Source organism: Petaurus breviceps, unplaced genomic scaffold, assembly GCF_028583685.1.
Source record: "Petaurus breviceps papuanus isolate PSGF00001 unplaced genomic scaffold, PetGlider_PUasm1.0 220, whole genome shotgun sequence".
In the NCBI taxonomy this organism is placed as follows: domain Eukaryota; kingdom Metazoa; phylum Chordata; class Mammalia; order Diprotodontia; family Petauridae; genus Petaurus; species Petaurus breviceps.
Genome location: NW_027185876.1, coordinates 353,928 through 369,162, shown reverse-complemented (window position 1 = coordinate 369,162; position 15,235 = coordinate 353,928). Strand labels below are relative to the sequence as shown.

The following is a 15,235-nucleotide window of genomic DNA, read 5'->3' as shown; positions in this document are numbered from 1 at the left end:
CACTGGGATAAGCCAAGTTGTTGAATGAGAAAAATAGAGGCTTGATTAGTCAACCAAGTTATAATGAGATACAGGGAGAATGACAGAGCAGAGCAGTACTAATACATTGAAAGCTATCTGCAAAGGTGCGAAATGTCTAAAAGAATCTTTATTTGTAAAGGACAGTTATTAAGAGGATGTCTCTGTGCTTGTAAACTGAAACCATTCCTGGAATGAATAATTTGGCCCAGCCTTAAGGGACCCTATCTACTGAGGTTATTCAGGCATTTCTAAGGTAGAATTTTAACCTTCTTATTCCATAGGTCTCCTGAGTTTTGTAGCAGGAATATATATTTGAGTGGTTAAGGCTCAGGAGCTAGGCCATAATGTACACTGTCATCCTCATTCTCAGGATTCCCATCATTCAGTTTGCTTGCATTAGGGGTGCTATGGGGGATAAGTTGACATCCTAGTAATTGTATATAACTCAGTGATCATGGTGGTAACAACTCACAATTGTTTAATAATTGTTTAAAACTTAGAAAGCAAACTACATTATACCACTGAATAAATTATTATAAGAAATCTTATCTGGACAGATTTCATAGTCTGTCTTTCAAGTGTTGGGAGGCATCATTCAAGATCCTTGTTAGAGCTGTTTGCCTTTTAAAACATAGTATTCATAGGCCAACATGTGGTATCTGGAATAGCACTGAAGTTTTTTTAAAACCACTCATACTTGGGTGAAAGGAACGTAATTTATTTCTCATGTAACAGTGGCTCTTTGGACTCTATTCTTTCCCCTGCCGATGCCATTCCCATCTTACTTAGCCTGGGGTCACTGGTACAACTCCTGGAGATCTCTGTTCAGGTTTCACATTCTCGCGCACGGTAGCATATCAAGAGGCCCTCTTACACAACGTGAGCCACCACTATGATAGAGATAATGCTCTGACTGGAACCAAAGCCTTGACTGTTAACTTGGCTAAACCGAGGTGGGACATTAAGAGATCTCTTCGTGAAATGTCTGTAGTTATATCCCACACTGCACATTCCTCCAGACTTTCATATTCCAGCGTTCCTACCTTGTCATAACCCAGGCTAGATTTTCCTTCTTACTATACAGGTAAAAACAGGAAATTTATGACATCCATCATGCTCCGACTATGTCTTTTACTTGAAGGTCTGTAGATCCTCTGTTCAGCAGTAAAGTTGCTTAAACTCTTTCCCGAGTTTCACCAATGGTATCTCCCAAAACGAGTTCAAATTGTATGGTAAATGTAATAAGTGCTTAGGAGTTCAGAGCAGGGAAAGATCACATCAGATTAGGATGATAAGGAAAAGTTTCATACCAAAAAAAATTATACTTAAACCGGGTTTTAAAAGTAATTTGGATTTGGTTAGGTAAATGAAGGAGGACATTCTAAGGGCATCGTAGGTTAATGGAATGGTATGGACACAAGAATGAAGGTAGGAAAGTACAGAATACATTTACGTAAGAGGTCACAAATGAACAGTTTTACTGGAGCACAGGGTCTATGTTGACAGCGGGTAGGTAGAGGTGAGCATCTAAAGGGCCTTGAATGCCAGGCTAAAGAGATTTAATTTTGTTTTGTGTGCAGTGGGGAGACATTGGTATTTTTTAACCCATGGAATAATAATACAATCAAGTTGATAGTTCAGGAAAATTGGTCTGTTAGTAAAGGTTCTTAACACTGGAGTCTCTAAACTTTTTATTTTGATAACTATATTTCACTATAATTGGTTTCCTTTATATTCTTATGTATATTATTCCTTTAAAAAAGCAATTTTAGGAAGGGGTCATTAGGTTAGAGGTGGTAACTGGTTCAAGGACAAAAAAAGGTTAAGAAAACATGTACTGGTTTATGCTGGTTAAATCTTAAAGTGCAGAGAAGCAGAGAGGCTAGCTACAACACCAACATAATCATTCAGATGTGTTATAAAGAGATATTGCGGGGCGGCCAGGTAGCACAGCAAGTAAGAGCACCGGCTCCAGTGTTGGGACGACCTGGAGATCAAATCCCGGGCTCAGACACTCAGCACCACACCCAGAAATAACTGGCCGTGTAACCTTGAGCAAGTTACTTAACCCCGATTGCTTAAAATAAAAAATAAAAATAAAAAAAAAACAATTATAAAGAGATATTGCAGAATTGAACACTAAGATCACACTGCAAAGGCAGAAGCAGTGGGCCTTGGTGATCGATTGGATATCAGGAATAAAGAAGTTAAAAAATGCTCTTTAAAATTTAGAGCCACCAAGACTAAAAATGATGGAACCATCAACAGGAAGGAAAATAAAGAAAAAGATTTTCTCCTTTTTTTTTTTTAAAGCAATCGGGGTTAAGTAACTTGCTCAAGGTTACACGGCCAGTTATTATTTCTGGGTGTGGTGCTGAGTATCTGAGCCCGGATTTGATCCAGGTCATCCCGACACTGGAGCCGATGCTCTTACTCGCTGAGCCACCTGGCCACCCCTAAGCAGTTAAGTAACTTGCTCAAGGTTACACGGCCAGGTGTTTCTGGGTGGGTGCTAAGTGTCTGAGCCCGGGATTCGATCTCCAGGTCATCCTGACACTGGAGCCGGCGCTCTTACTCGCTGTGCTGCCTGGCCGCCCCTAAAAGATTTTCTTTTGGGAGGGAAAATATAATGTTTGGGTTTAGGCATTTGGAATTTGAAATACTGGTGGCACATTCAGGGAGAAACAATACATGAAGAAGTTGAAAATGTGACCTTGGAAGTCAAATAAGAGGCGAGGCTTAGGTTAACCTTCTTCATTGAGGTGGCATTTTAATAATAGAAGTGCATGAGCTCTCCAGTGAAAAGTAAATGGAGACAGAGAAGAAGAGGGGTGTAAGAAGAGTATTTGCTGTCACCAACTTCCTACAAAACGAACACGTTCTATGGAACTTCCAGAAAATTTAAAAAAAGAATGTCTAGTCAGAGCTGTTAGGGGTACTTATTAACACCTGGAAATGATGGCTTCCACGTTTCATTCCCCTCCCCAATTTCATCCTTTCTGTAATACAGTCATTTCTGCTATAATCTTATTTCAAAAATGTGAATTTGTCTCAATATGATAACCATATTAGAGAACATTTTGGGCTTAACTTCAGTTTTGGTTTGCTCATGCACAGTTTCCTCATTGAGAAACAGTGAGAATGCAGAAAACTGTAATAATGACTGACAGACTCCAAACCTTCTGATACCTATTTCCACAAGCTAACTTTAGGTCTTTTTTTAAGGTTAAGTGCCACATTTTTGTATATCTTCTGATATAATAGGAGCTGTGGACAGGGAAAAGCTAGTCCATACTCCTTCCCATCACACCTTTCCCCATGGATTTTCCAAGGGTCATTGGCCAGGCCAGGGCATAGGCCAGGTTGTGAGTGAAGGCTTACAGGCTGCCACTATTTATTTTAGCATTTATGTATTTCTTAACCATTTAATATGTATAAAACTGTACCATTTTTGTTAGGCTTCTGTCTTTTTTATGTCACTGATGAAGTTTTAGAACATCGTACCCCAACCCCATTTTTCCTCATAATCCCTGTGGCTTTTATTGGGTGATTTTTAAATAGTAAGGGTATGGCTATTACACTACTCTTTAAAACCAGCAGGCTGATACCATTAGGATGACTAGGCTTTAGGCCCTGGAAGCTTGGAATAGCACCCCAGGGTGGACATATAGCTAAATATGCCAGCCATAACTAGCATTCCATTCCCCAGCTTTGCGCCTTTGTATGAGTGATTCCCCATGTCTAGAATTCTCTTCTTCCTCATTTCCATCTCATAAAATGCCTAGCTTCTTTCCAAGTACAGGTTGGGTTCCACCTTAGTCAGTCAGTCAACAAGCATTTATTAAGTGATTACTATGGGCCAGGTATTGTGCTAAGCATGGGAGATACCAACCCCCTGGCTCCCCAAAGGAAAAATAAGAGTTCCTGTCTTCAAGGGGTCAAAGGGTTTACATTTTAATGAGGATTGCTACATGCAAAACACGTATGTAAATACAAACTAGACAACTGAAAGGTACTGTCTGAGAAAAGGAACAAGGGGAGGGGGTTCTAGAAAGGCCATGTGTGGAAAGTAGTGTTTGAGGTGAATCTTGAAGCTAGTAGGGAGAGGGGAGGAAGAAGATTCCAGGCATTGAGGACAGCCATTGAAAGGCATAGAGTGGTGAGATGTGCAAGAAACAGCGAGAAGGCCAGTGTCACTGGGCCATAGAGTGCTTGGAGGGGAATAAAATGTAAGACTCAAAAAGAAGGTAGGAGGGGCCCAGGTTTGAAGGTGGAGAGGGAAATAATTGTTTGTGATATCCTTAGTTAACATTCAGTATATTTTCCTCTTAGAAATACTACTGTGTTTCCCCGATAATAAGACACTGTCTTATTAAATTTTTTGGACAGAAAAACACCAGAGGGCTTATTTTCAGGGGAGGGCTTATTTTAATGAACATTGACAGCAATTTTAATAAACAGGTAAATGTGAACAAAAAAAATGTACCTTTATTCAATAAGCAAATCACTGGGGAAGAACAGGATGACGCTCTCACTGCTGCAGCTCTGATTGGATGCAGCTCGGAGCGCGGCAGTGTGTTTCACCGGCGGGGGAGGGGGACGGTGCATACAGAGGGTCCGTAATGTACCGTGTAGCGCAGGGGATCACCTTCACTACAGTAGCAATCTCAATAGGGCTTATTTTCGGGGGAAGGCTTATTTGAGAGGAATCTTACACAGTAAGGGGAGGGCTTATTTTCGGGATAGGTCTTATTATCGGGGAAACACGGTATTTTAAATGGTGACTGTTCAGTGATAATATTATAAAAGTTATTTATTCTTATGTTTATTAAGAGCAGAAACTCTACAACATCTCTTGTCCACCCTGTTATAGAAATAGAATTATAGAAAAGTGACATTTTCTGTAGTATTCCAGGTAGCCTCTCAGTGAAGACTTACAGTGACAGAAAACTTACATTTTTTTTTCCATGCATCCCTTTAAATTGTTGGGATAGCTAAGGATAATTAAGAGTTCTTTTGTCAGGGCAGCCAGGTAGCACAGCGAGTAAGAGCACCAGCTCCAGTGTCAGGATGACCTGGGGATCGAATCTGGGCTCAGACACCTAGCACCCACCCAGAAACACCTGGCTGTGTAACCTTGAGCAAGTTACTTAACCCCAATTGCTTACGGGTGGCCAGGTGGCTCAGCGAGTAAGAGCACCATCTCCAGTGTCGGGATGACCTGGGGATCGAATCCGGGCTCAGATACTCAGCACCACAGCCAGAAATAACTGGCCCTGTAACCTTGAGCAAGTTACTTAACCCCGATTGCTTTTTTTCTTTAAAAAAAAAAAAAGAGTTCTTTTGTTGAACTGAAATATGCTTCACTATGTCTTCTCTCCTTCTGTCTATATTTTGCTTATTACGGCAACATAAATTGATACTGGAGTCTGGTTATAGTGTTGTTTAATATGTGTGTTTTGCAGGATAATATTTTATGACATTTGCAGACTGATTTTGGAACCTCAGTTACTATTATAGCATTATTTCCATGGGAAAAATGTGTTCAGAATCTAAAACGACTTAAGGATTTACTTTTGGAAAGCTCTACACCATTTCATAAGTTGAAGACTGCCTGTACACATGCTTGATCTTCAACACTTTCTGGTTTGACATTCCTCTCATGCAGCACTGACTAATAAACACCTGCAGGTCTTATTACCCTTGCCTGCTAATATGCAAATTTCTGCTGATGATGTGAAGCAAGTCCAAAAAGACACAGCCACCAATACACATCCAGTTTTCTGCTTCCGTACCTTACCTTACACTAGTACAATAGTCTGCCTCTCAGTTGAAATTTATAGGAATTCATTATGTTTAAACTGCAGGCCTCCTATCTTTTAAAAGAGAGAGAGAGAATAATATAGTATAAAAACACAAAGAAATATGTACTTTAATCTGCAGTAAGTGTAACTTTTAATTTCAGGCTAGGATATTCGGGAATGAAAATTATTTCAAGATTATACTATGTTTTCTTTCATTGTTCTTACATTCCCTTATGAACTCTTGTAATATTTCAAACTGTAGGCAGTATTCTTTGTCAGCACTTCATGGTAAGTTTTTCAAGGAACAGTTGAGAATGGCCACACATCTTTAACTTTAAACTATTTTCTGTGGCTTCAGAATTTAAAGCAATAGAAATGTCCATTGTTATTGAGGAACAGATCAAATAGTAGAAATATAATTTGTGTAATTAGAATGTCATATAATGAGAATGGTACTGGATTGGTTTTCAGAAAATCTGTGTTCCAATCTTGATCTTGGCCTAGTTGTGTAAATTCCTTGAGTTTTTGTTTTTTCATCTTTAAAATGAGGTGTTTGGACAGAATAACCTGAGGTCCTTCTGCTTCTAAATCTCTGATCCTTTATGAATAGATGCAACATACATTTTAATTGAAAACTACAGACAAAAGAAAAAAAAAGAAGTCTGGGGGTTTCCAGTATTCTACTAAGCCTATTGGAAAAGACGGAGGGGGTGTGTGTGTTTGTGTGTGTGTGGCAGTTTCAAAAGCAACTGAATCCTTTCTGTGCTACTTTATATTGGAAGTGGAAAAGAAAACCTGTGGTTTCATTAATATAATGGTTCCTGGTGAGTTAATCTCAATGTCATTGCAGATCTGTAACTGTTCTACAGTTTATACTCTTAGAGTTTCTTGAAAGTATTGAGAGGTTAAATGCCTTGTCCAGACTCACATAGTCACTGTGTGTAAGAGAACCCAGCTATTTCTGACTGATACCTTTTTCTATTCACCATTCCTTGACCTCATTGGGCTTTATATACATTTGTAAACATTACTTGTATAACTGTTTTTGTTATTTAAGCTAGGGATCCCCACCAAAAAAGAAACAAATTTTTGATCCCAACACATAATGAAAATTACATGTAGGGGAGTCCTAACATTTATTTTGATGATTGTCCTTTTTTTTTTTTAAGGGGTTTATGCCATTCTATTAAAAAAATCTCTTCTGTTTTATACTTATTTTTTTTATTGGCAGTACTGGCTTATACTAAAGCTTCTGTCCTTTTAGCAAATGCAAAATTCTATTTTCATTAGCAAGTTATACTGGGATGGTGTTAAAGAGATATTAAGATTTCAGAAAAAATTAAGACTGAAAAAGACCTTAGAAATAATTTAGACTTAATCACTTCTTATAGGAAAGCAAAGAGAGGTTAATGGCTTACTGTTAAGGGTCACGTAGCAAATTAGTGGTCGAATCAGGATGTAAACTTAGTTCTTTTTATTCTCAGGTTTAGGCTAAATAATATAACCTAACAATAACAATAATAGCTTTAACTTAGCACTTTAGTGTTTGCAAAGCATTTTACAAGTATTTATCTCAGTAAGGAATCTCTTGTTGCTCTTCCTAGATTCTCAAAAAAGGACCAGTAATGTCACGAGGGTGATGTCTTAACTTACTCTTGGATAAATTGTGCAGACAGAGGTTAAGTGACTTGTTCAGGGTCACATAGCTAGTAAGAGTCTGAAGCTGGATTAAATTCAGGTCTTCCTGACTACAGATCCAGATCTCTATCCATCACACCACCTATCTGCTGTAGAATAAACAAAAATTTTGCATTTGTTAGCCATAAGACTGAATTTGTTTGTTGAAAAAGTTTTTTCAACTTTATAACAAACTATCAAGGAAGATCAGAAATTTTTTTTAAAGTGAGGATATTAAGGTGTATCTAAAAATGGATCCACCAAACCTCCTTCCTCCCCCCAAATTTTTTTTCAATATTGGTATTGATCTACATAGCAGCACCATTTACCTGGAAAGAAATATTTGTAGGTAGACCTTTCTGTGACAGAAATTAAATGAGAAAGACTTTGAGTGCCTAAAATGTAAGGTCCTCCCAAGTAAGTACTACATTTACAGTTAGGTGACTTCTGTTCACAAAGTGACATTCATATTAGTTTATCTAGCATTTAGTTGTGATCTGTATGGAATCAGATAAAGTAGCCTGATACTAGGCCAGTTGTTGACAAAAGACTCACCAAATCATTTTAATTGAAAACTGCTAGTGAAGTTCATAAGAGGTTAAAAGTGAGTATTTGGAGTATCAGATTTACATAGTCTTTTTTCTTCCTTTTTCCCATTTTCCCCCACCTCTGTGCTCCCACTGTTTAGCCTTATTTCATCAAATCTTATCACTAATCTTAGCAATAAAAGTGCTCTAGTGGCTTCCTAGCTTTTTTAATTTAATTAATTTAGTTTTTAAATTTTTGATGTATTATTACAGAGCCTTGCAAATAATAGGTGTTTAATGAATGCTTGTTAAATTGAATTTGAGGTTTCAGTGAATATAAAAATCCTTTTTGTAACATCCCTGATAAATAATTGTACAGGAATTCATCTGCTTCAGACTGTTTACTGTTATAGAATTGTTGCAAAGCACAGAGAGATATATTCAAATAGCTATGCTTCTGTATCCTTTGAAAATGTTATCTTATAACGTAAGATCATTAGTTTCTGAGTAAATATTTATATTTCATTTCATTTGCAGATTGCCCAAGGACCCCAGATACTCCAAATAGTGATCCTCGTAGTTCAACTAGCAATAATAAATTGATGGCCTTAAAAAAACAATTGGACATAGAACTGAAGGTAAAGCAGGGAGCTGAGAATATGATACAGATGTATTCAAATGGCTCTTCAAAGGTAAGCTTATTAAATAGTATATGAAGTACCCTTCTATAGAACTGTTACTTTAAGATGTAGACCTAACAGAACTGGCATCTTATTTGAATATCCTATATGCAGTTGAATAATTTGATAAATAATATATTTATTAAATACCATTTTCTCTATAATTGCTTGAAATAAATCAAGATTCTTCACAAAACTTACTTTAGCTTTTCAATTCCATACTCAGGTTGTACAACCAACATTTTAAATTCAGTGTGTTTCAGTCTAGAACATGAGTATCTTTGATCATGCCTTACACTTTATTAATTGAATTGTGGATTTCTTTAGTAATAACAGCCAGTTCCTTCTAATGCCCTTGAGTATGTGCAGATATATGGACAAGACTTTGTACTAGGTTCCACAGAGAAAGGTCGGGATAGATTAGTAGAAAATAAGGCCACTCCTACATAGAAATGTCTAATATGGGGGCAGTGGAGGATGGCAGCGTTAGAGGGACACCGTTATATTCCCAAGAGTGTCAGAGAACTTTACTGAATGAGCTTTAGAGTTATTCCCATAGCAGAAATGGGGTACTTGAAAATTGTTTTTGTCACACCTAAGCATTGAATAAATGACTTCACTTTTGAGGAAAGGGAAATTCAGAAATATTTGAGTTATCTCAGACAAGTATATCCAGAAAAACTTAATTAGAATTGTAAAATCTGTAGGAAATTACTGTTGTTGTCTTCATGATCTTATAATAACAACTTACTCCAGTGAATAGAGAAATAAATTGGAAATTGGGAAATGAATTCTTAACTTGCCTATGAGTTCATTTGTGATCTTAAGCAAGTTGTAACCTATGTCTCCCTTCATAAGTAAAATGGCCTTCCACTTAAAAGTGGATTTCATTATAGATGAAATAATTAATCATATGTTTCTAATTTCTGGAGTTGGAGTTCAAGAACTTCTGATAACTACCCAATAGGAATTATGACAGAGTAGAAATGTGGAAGGAAATCTTTGTCTTCATAGTTCTGTTTTAAAATATGAAATATGTGTTCAGGCCAATTCTAGATTTATAAGGAACAACTAGCCCAGTATGGAAAGGCTCGTCACCAGTAAGTTGGCCTCTTGGTGATTAATTTTTTGGACATGGGAAGCCAAGAAACAAAGGAAAATACAGAATAGCCCCTTCTGTATCACTTCTGCAGGCATAAAAAGAGGTCTCATAATTACAATTTTTAGACTGCTGATAAATTAGCCGTTGGTACTCATAACTGTAACTTGTCCAGTGGCCAAGAAGTAGACATACTACTTGCAGTGCAAAATTCTATCCATCTTATTTTCCCTCTTACTAAATCCAGAAGAAAAAAAAAGGAACAGAAGAATTGCTTACAGTGAGTCCCTGTACTCAGCAAGGAAAGGAGTTTGTGGAGTGGGTGTGATTGTATATCCAAAGACAAAAAGAAACTTAAAGTGACATTTGGTCACCGCATAGCAGTATTCATAATAAATATGTGTAAAAATATTACCGGGGAAGTAATTGTGACTTTTGCACCATCATTAGTTGCAGAGGATAAAGAGGTAGAGAAATTTTACAAAGAACTCAGTTCTATTAAAAAAAAAACTTGATAAGACCCTCCAAATTAAATCCTTATGTACTTCCTTGAAAGTAGGTATATTCTCAAAAACGTAAGGCTAGTTATAACTAGCATTATGCTAGAACAGGCATTATACTTAGAAGTTAAAGAAGAATTCCCTCAGGATGACAGATCTCATTTATGCTTCTCTTCAAATGACTTCATGCTTGTGACATCAAGTAGCAGAGATTAAAAAGCCTCCAGAAGAGACCTATAACCTGACCCCATCCACTTAGGGAAGACTAAGTGAAGGAAGAAAGTCAGTTGGAGGAACAGTCTATATCACATCGCTTATCCATCATTTTGTTGATCCGTGATAGACACAGTACAAATGAACAGTGAGTTGGGTCCAGAATTAAATAAAGATGAAGAGTGGGCTGGATTGCAATTAGAAAGCTCCTTGAAGGATCCCTGATTTCCTTCAGATGCAAAGGCCAATAGACTGGCAGTGTCGTATAATTGTGAAATATCACACACAACACTTTCCAACAAATTTTAAAATAACAGTTACCTAAAGGAAACTTCATACTGGCAAGATCAGAGATCTATCTTTTGAGTAATATACTGAAGGTGATTCAGAAAATGTTTTCTCAGCCGAATTGTTTTAGCCTCCCAAAACACACCTAATTACCTGTTTCACTTCTTTTGTTCATCTTTCTAGTTCATTGGTTCTTATTTTGTTATCTTCAAATATGCTTACATTTCAGATATTTCCCCAAACCTTTCAGTGTGCTGGTCTTCAATGAAATGTTTCTAACCCCTACTTACTACATGTGTCATTTGTCCCTTAGGTCTTCAGTTTCTTCTTCATAAGTAAAATAAAGGGTTGGATGGGACCATTCTGGACTATTCCCTTTTTAAGTCCCCTTTAAATCAAATAAAATTCTGTTCTCCTTCATCTCCTGCTTCATTATCCTCTTTCTCAAAATGCTTAATGATTATTTTATCTCATAAGACTTAGACATAGGAGTTACTTAATAGAGACTTGCTGATTGAGAAGTGTATATGAAATATATGGAGACTAAATAAAAAGCAGGGGAATGGGGACTGGGCCAGGGGTGTAGGGATGAGGAAAGACACTAAAAACTATACCTTGTAGGAAGTGGCACCCAAACTGTGTCTTGAAGGAAACAGGGTTCTTTGAAGGTGTTAGTGAGAATGAGAGCATTCTGGGTATATGGAATAGTTTGTGTAAAGTTTACTGATTCTGTGGCACAGCGATGACATAAAATGGAATGCCACATTTGAGGAAAAGCAAATAAATCTATTGAACTCAAATATATAGCATATGAGAAAATCAGTATGGATAGGTAGGTTGGAGCCAAATCGTGAGAGGCTCTTGGGAGCCAAAGAGGCCTGAGCCAAGACTTCGGATAATTACCTTGATATCAGTGGACCTGAATATCAAAGACCTCTTTGAGATGCAACTTTTCACTAAATTGGTTCCTGAGTTCTTTTGATATGGGTTACACTTATAAGGATATTGTTTGAGTTCTGAGACCAACAGGCTATACCCCAAGACTTTAGTTGTTCAGAGCCAAAATATTTGATTCAGCACTCAGGTATCTTTGGCTGGTCAGCTCTAAATGTGATATCTTTTGAGGATTGCAGCTTTAGCTCTGAAGTTTGCTCTCAATTGTATCCATTTATGACTGAGGCTGCATTAGGAGGTACCTGAGGCCTAGATCAAAGGTTTTACCCTAAGACTTTAATCTCCTAGATAACAAATCCTTATCAAATTATCTATTCTGTGCTACTTCCAGGATATAACAGACTAAGATAATAATAAGAATACTTGAGTCCTCTTCCTTTGTCTCTTTTGCTCTACAAAAACCTTTTCCTGAGAATCAATAAATGGAGTTCATCATTCTTCCTTGAACTACCCACATGGCCTGGTCATTTCTTATTCACTTCTCCGAATCATGCTAAGTTCTGGACACTGAGCAGCCCACGGCAAAAGGCTTTAAATACCAAACAATCAGAGCATGTATTTTATTCTAGAGATAATAAGGAAGACTCTGACTTTTTGTGGAGGAAAGTCTTAGATCTATACTTTAGGAATATGATTGTGCAGCTGTGTGGAGAGTAGATTGGACAAAGACACTGGAGGCTCTGTGTGAAAATTAAGAGACTGTTGAGTAATCATAGCAGGAGGTGGTGAGGGACTGAATTAGAATGATTTCTGTGTTAATGAAGAGTTAGAGTATGGGTAAGTGATATAAATAAATATCTACCATATTTGCTTTTGATATGAGGTGTGAAAGGTCACTTCCCAAGATTGAATCAAAATGACCAGAAGGATGGTGGTACCTTCACAGAAATGAGGAAAGACCTGGATTCTGAGGGAGGCAAAAAGAATGAGTTCTGGTTCAGAAATGTGGAGTTAGATACCTTTGAGATATCTTGGTGGAGATGTCTAGCAGGCTGATGTTATTTTTCAGTCATTTCAGTTGTGTCCAACTCTTCATGTCCCCATTTGGGGTCCTCTTGGCAGAGAGTGGTTTGCCATTTCCTTCTCCAGCTCATTTTACAGATGAGGAACTGAGGCAAACAGAGATTAAGTGACTTGCCCATAGTCACATAGCTACTAGTCAGCTTTAACTCAGGTCATCCTGACTCCAGGGCCCACGCTCTATCTAGAATTGCTTTTTTGGAAGATAAATGGTTACACATGTAGAATTGATACTCATTTCCAGAGATGATCATTTTTAAAAATTGAATTCTATTTTTTCTTTTGAAAATCCACCTTCTTTCCCTGTGTACTTTCCCTCCCTGCTGACTTGAAAAAGCAAGAAAAGCAAAATCTTTATGTATATATGTATAATCAAACAAGATAAATTTCCCCATTGGCCATGTCCAGAAAAATATATCATTCTGCCCTCTGAGTGTTTCAGTTGTCTATCAGGAAGTGTCAGGCTTGTTTCATTATGAGACCTCTGGAATCGTGTTCATCAGAGTTCCTAAGCTTTTCAAAATTTTTTTGGTGTTACAATCTATATTATATTATATTGTTAGTGTATAAATTCTTTTACTGTGCATCAGTTCATACAAGTCTTCGTAGGTTTCAATAGCATCCCCTTCATCATTTCTTTTTTTTTAATCAAATGCTTTATTAACTTCTGGTTTACATCATTCATTTCCACAAGATTTTGAGTTACAAATTTTTTCCCCGTTTTTCCCCCTACCCACCACCCCAAAATAGCAATCCCACTGGATATCCCCTCCTCCAATCTACTCTCTCCAATATCTTCTCCCATACCCCCTCCAACTTTCCAGTAGGGCACAGTGCATCTCTATGCCCCAATACCTGTATATCTTATTTCCCAGTTACATGTAAAATAATATTAATAATAATATATATATATATATAATTTTTTTTAAAACATTTGATTTTAAAGCTTTGAATTCCAGATTCATTCCCTTCCTCCCTTGTCACCTACCCTTACTAGAAAGATAAGCAATTCTATATAGGTTGTACATGTGTAGCTATGCAAAACATTTCCATAGTGGATATATTGTAAAAGACTGATTATATTTCCCTCCCTCCTATCCCACCTCCCACTTGTTCTGTTCTCTACTTTGATCCTGTCCCTTGGGTGCTTCCAACTTCCCTCCCCCCAGCCTGTAGGGTGAGATACCCTATTTAGTGTGTATGTCATTCCCTCCCTAAGCCAAATTCAATGAGAATAAGGTTGACCCATTCATTTTTGCCACAGTAGGACTCTGCCACAAGACAAGGGAGCTTCGTCCCAGTTGCTGGGGTTTTCTCAGCTGCTGAAGATATTAATTGGGTGCACTTCTCCAGCTGTTCGCATACCCCAGGACCTCTACCCTAGACTGCAATCCAGATCCAAGCAGCTTAAAGCATGAGTTATTACCCCTCAGACTGGTCACTTGGTCCCCCTACAGTCTGCAGGCCAGGAGCTGAAGCTGCCACGTGGTGGTGGCTGCATGGCTGTGGTGCCTCAGTGGCTTCTTGCCCCAGGGGCAAAGGCTGACCACACTCCCAAATTACTGGATCCCAAAGTCTACACTTCACTGATCTCTCACTTTGTCCTTAGCATCTATGGGTTGATAAATCTGGAAACTGCCACAGCTGCTGGTAATCTGAAGTCCCTCCATCCAGGGGCTGGTCAGACCTGCCCTGAGGCTAAAACCTCCAGCTTTATTGGGGCTGGGGTTGGCTCCCAGATTGCTGTGCTGGCCACTTACTGCCAGCCTGCCAGGCTGTCCTCAACGAGAGGTTAGCTTCTCTGTGTCATTTTGTAAGTTCTATAGCTTCAAACTTTGTTCTGAGTCATCTTTTATATGAATTGGAGGGTGTGGGAGCCGAAGCCCTGTGGAAGTCCTGTTTCTACTCTACCATCTTGACTCTGCCCCCCCCTTCATCATTTCTTAGAGCATCATTCACATTCACATTCACATACCATCACTTGTTCAGCCATTTGTTGATCAATGTGTACCTCCTCCTCAGTTTCTATTTTTTTTGACACTGTAAAAAGATATTTTTCTTTGATTTCTTGGAGGAATACACCCAGTAGCAATGTCTCTGTGTCAGAGGGTATGCAGAGTTTACTGGCTTTGGGGGCATAGTCTCAAATTGTTTTCCACAATTGCTGAACCAGTTCATAACTCCACCAACAGTGCTTTAATGTACCTGTTTTCCCCAGCCCATCCTGTATTCATTATATTCCATTTTTGTCAACTTTGCTAATCTAATGAGTGTAGAATAGATCCTTAATTATTTTAATTTACATCTCTCTCATTTTTAGTGATTTAGAGCATCTTTTCTTTTCTTTTTAAAGCAATTGGGGTTAAGTAACTTGTTCAAGGCTACACAGCCAGTTATTTCTGGGTGTGGTGCTAAGTATCTGAGCCCGGATTCGATCCCCAGGTCATCCCAA

At 38.0% G+C, this 15,235-nt stretch overlaps 1 protein-coding gene across 2 annotated transcripts in view; it reads left to right on the top strand.

The window, feature by feature from the left end:
* The window catches only part of PKN2 (protein kinase N2), a 193,651-nt gene that overhangs the window by 94,120 nt on the left and 84,296 nt on the right, over window positions 1-15,235 (top strand). For both annotated transcript variants that reach the window (XM_069094550.1, XM_069094549.1), the window contains one exon: window positions 8,567-8,721. In XM_069094550.1, the coding sequence (XP_068950651.1) occupies window positions 8,567-8,721 (155 nt within the window). The remainder of the gene's footprint in view (window positions 1-8,566; window positions 8,722-15,235) is intronic.